The sequence below is a fragment of the Arvicola amphibius genome, chromosome 14, assembly GCF_903992535.2.
Source record: "Arvicola amphibius chromosome 14, mArvAmp1.2, whole genome shotgun sequence".
NCBI lineage: Eukaryota > Metazoa > Chordata > Mammalia > Rodentia > Cricetidae > Arvicola > Arvicola amphibius.
In genome coordinates this window covers 18,139,559-18,143,369 of record NC_052060.1, presented here as the reverse complement: position 1 = coordinate 18,143,369, position 3,811 = coordinate 18,139,559, and the positions used below count along the sequence as shown (strand labels likewise).

General features: G+C 42.1%; 2 protein-coding genes across 2 annotated transcripts; one reads left to right on the top strand and one right to left on the bottom strand.

Moving 5' to 3' along the window:
• Nucleotides 1-1,017: 1,017 nt before the first annotated feature.
• LOC119800661 (60S ribosomal protein L7a-like) lies at nucleotides 1,018-2,650 on the bottom strand. The gene is made up of 2 exons (XM_038310841.1): nucleotides 2,576-2,650; nucleotides 1,018-1,504 (listed from the first exon to the last, which is right to left on the bottom strand). Exons 1-2 carry the CDS (start codon nucleotides 2,648-2,650, stop codon nucleotides 1,064-1,066), a joined length of 516 nt encoding a protein of 171 aa, XP_038166769.1. The 3' UTR covers nucleotides 1,018-1,063.
• On the top strand, nucleotides 2,621-3,586 carry LOC119801306 (golgin subfamily A member 7-like). The gene has a single exon (XM_038311845.1). The coding sequence runs from the start codon at nucleotides 2,649-2,651 to the stop codon at nucleotides 3,060-3,062; it is 414 nt and encodes a 137-aa protein (XP_038167773.1). The 5' UTR covers nucleotides 2,621-2,648; the 3' UTR covers nucleotides 3,063-3,586.
• The last annotated feature ends 225 nt before the right edge of the window (nucleotides 3,587-3,811 follow it).

Below are 3,811 nucleotides of genomic sequence, written 5' to 3'. Positions count from 1 at the left end.
TAGCTTTCTTGGTTTTAGGTTTTCTTCAAGGTACTATCTATAAGTTTGGGTTTGTGAATATGTGTTGTTTAAATTTGGTTTTGTCATGGAATATCTTGTTTTCTTAATCGATGCTGTTTTAAAGCTTTCCTGGGTATATTAGTCTGGGCTCGCATCTATATTCATTTAGTGTCTGCAGCTTATCCATCCAGGACCTTTGGGCTTTCATGGTTTCCATTGAGATGTTGGGTATAATTCTGATAGATCTGCCTTTATATGTTACTTGGCCTTTTTCCTTTGCAGCTCTTAATATGCTTTCTTTATTCTGTATGTTTTATGTTTTGACTATTATATGGTGAGGGAACTTTTTTGGGTCCAATCTATTTAGTGTTCTGTAAGTCTCTTGTACCTTCATAGGGATATCTTTCTTTAGGTTGGGAAAGTTTTCTTCTATGATTTTGTTGAATATATTTTCTGTGCCTTTGAGTTGGAGTTCTTCTCCTTCTATCCCTGTTATGCTTAGGCTTGGTCTTTTTATGGTATCCCAGATTTCCTTGATGTTTTATGTTAAGAATGTTTTGAATTTAATGTATTCTTTGACCAATGAATATATTTCCTCTATAGTATCTTCAACATTTGAGATTCTATCTTCCATTTCTTGTATTATTTGTTATGCTTGCATCATAGTTCCTATTTGTTTATGCAGATTTTCCATTTCCAGAATTCCCTCAGTTTGTGTTTTCTTTATTGCCTCTATTTCAGTTTTCAAGTCTTAAACTGGTTTTTTTTTGCCTCTTTGATTGCTTTTTCTTGGTTTTCTTGAGTTTCTTTAAGAAATTTATTGATTTCTTTCAATTTTTGTTTGTCTTTGCCTCCATTTCTTTAAGGGAAATTTTCATTTCCTCTTTAAGGGTCTCTCTCATCTTAATAGTTATATTTAAGATCCTTTTCTCTTTCTTCTGGGTTAGGTTATTAAGGTCTTCTTATTGTATGACAACAGAGTTCTGGCATTACCATGTTGCTTTTTAGATTTTTTTTTGAAGTTTTGTAATTATATTTATGTACAGAAAACTCAGCAGTACATTTAACCCAGTTTAGCGGCAAGTTCTTTGGCCTTTGCCTTTTCCAGCTTGGCAATTCGAGCCACAGATTTAGGACCCAGGACGTTGCCTCCCCAGTGGCGGCGGATCTCATCATATCTGTCGTTGTAGTTGGTCCTAATAGCTTCCACCAGCTTGGCCAGAGCACCCTTTTCTTCCGAGTTAACTTGTGTGAAGGCAACAGTGGTGCACGTCTTCCTATGGACCAACTGCCCCAGCCTGGCCTTTCCCTTGATGATGCAGTAGGGGACCCCCATCTTCCGACACAGGGCGGGCAGGAAGACCACCAGCTCAATGGGGTCTACATCGTGGGCAATCACCACCAGCTGAGCCTTCTTGTTCTCTACCAAAGTGGTGACTGTATTGACTCCCGCTCGAAGGACAGGTGGTCTCTTAGTTGGCACATCCCCTTTGCCAACAGCTTTCTTCTCAGCACGGGCCAGCAGCCTTTGCTTTTTAGGTTTTTGAATGAATTTTTGCATTCTTCCTCCAATTGGTGGCCAGCAAAGTCTTTGCCACTTGGTCAAGTCCTTGCAGTTGCTGTCTGTTTCTTAGGGAGCTGCTCTTAGTCCACTCTGTGCAGTAGTTGTCTGTGTCTCAGGGAGTCACTGAGGTTTCTCTTGGTTTGCTCTGTGCAGTTGCAGCCTGTGCTTCAGAGTTCCTCTGAGGTATCAGGGGATGGGTGGGTTTGGGGGTGGATTAGGCCTTGTAGCTTACAAGATCCAATTGATGGGGGAAGGTTGGAGGAGCCTACCTGCAGGAAGCTTGCCTGCTGGCTGATTAGAGAAGCTGAGGAAGGTAGGGGAGTGGCCTGGGGTTTTGCCTCAGTAAGGAGGCCCTAGAGAGTGGGGTATCCAGCTGGCTGGCTGATCACTCACCTCTTGATCCACTGTATGCAGTTGTAGCCTGTGCTTCAGAGTTCCCCAGAGGTTGCAGGGGATAGGTGGGTCGGTTTATCTCTTTTTATATTTTACAGTACATCATAGGAAATCAGGACAGGAGCTCAATGCAGTAACCTCAAGTCATGAACTAAAGCAGACATTTCTTAGAGGAGATGCCTCTTACTGTTTTGATCCTTGTTGCTTGCTCACCCTACTCTCTTGTATAACTCAAGACCGCCTGTCTGGGGCTAGCACTTCTCATCACAGCCTGAGTCCTTCCATATCAATCATTAATCAAGACTTAATCAAGTCTCAAAGACTTACCTACATGCCAATCTAATAGAGATATTTTCTCAGTTTAGGTTTTCTTTTCTCAAATGACTCTAGCTGTGTCAAGTTTACAAAAAACTAACTATCACATTTTTCCCTTGTCAACTTGGCACACAAATACAACAGTGTTAAAAAACAGACCTTTATTTTCTTGTTTATCCCCCAAATCTTATGTCAATATCAAAATATAAAGCATAGTACAACTTTAAATGTCCCAGTCTCCTTAAATTTTCTAAAGTTTAAAAATCCAAGTTCTCATTAAGAATCAAATATTTCGGACAGGACGTAAGTGACGGCGAAGGCAGTGCGACAGCTGCCTGAGGGCCGAAGAGGCGGAGCGGCGGGTCCTGTCCTCTCCATGAGGCCGCAGCAGGCGCCGGTGTCCGGGAAGGTGTTCATCCAAGGAGACTACAGCAGCGGCACACGCTGCCAGTTCCAGACCAAGTTCCCCGCGGAGCTGGAGAACAGCATTGATAGACAGCAGTTTGAAGAAACAGTTCGGACTCTAAATAACCTTTATGCAGAAGCAGAGAAGCTTGGGGGCCAGTCATATCTTGAAGGCTGTTTGGCTTGTTTAACAGCATATACCATCTTCTTATGCATGGAAACTCATTATGAGAAGGTCCTGAAGAAAGTCTCCAAATACATTCAGGAACAGAATGAGAAGATATATGCTCCCCAAGGCCTCCTCCTGACAGACCCCATTGAGAGAGGACTCCGAGTTATTGAAATCACCATCTATGAAGACAGAGGTGTGAGCAGTGGAAGATAAACCAGAGAATTAAAGATCCCGCCTCCAGCTGGAACCTTCGTCTATCCACTGGCTGATGGCAGAGTGTCCCTACCTCCTCTCCAGAGCGTTATTCTCTTGTATCTGCTGCCAGAGCCATGGTGCCACACCTGGAGTGACCTCTTGTCACTCAGCATCCACTTCGTGTCTCCCAATTGTGTAGGACTCTGTAATCTTTTGATTCGTTTCAAGAAAATACAAGGAAGCATTTCACTTTTTAAAATTCAAAGCCATTTAAATAATAAGCAGTTGGTCAGCCCAAGACAAAGTCTTTTTCTTACCTGACACCAGTATCATTGGTTCTGTTCATTCCCTGGACCAGTTTCCTAGGTGACTTTGTAATTCAACAAGTCATGATTTAGCACAGTTACTCCCCCACATTAGTGACAGGCTTTGAGGGTGTGTCACACATGTGCTTTGGCTGATGCACCACCCAGATCTCCAAAAGCTGCAGGTCTTGACGTGATTCCGATCTTAAGATTGATTTCTGCTGTTCAATTTCAGAAATGGATGCTCCCTGAGAGAATAATATATGTTATTTGTTTTAGTATTGCAGTTATTATTAAAGCAGTATTTAATGCAATTCAGGTTATTTCTTTGAAAGCATTTATATTCGTGTGCATTACCTTGAAATGTCGGGAAGATTTTGTGTGTGTTGCTTGTTCATTACACAAATCAGTAAGCACAATAAGTAGATGCTCAACCATCAGATATGCCTGTCCCTGCTCTGC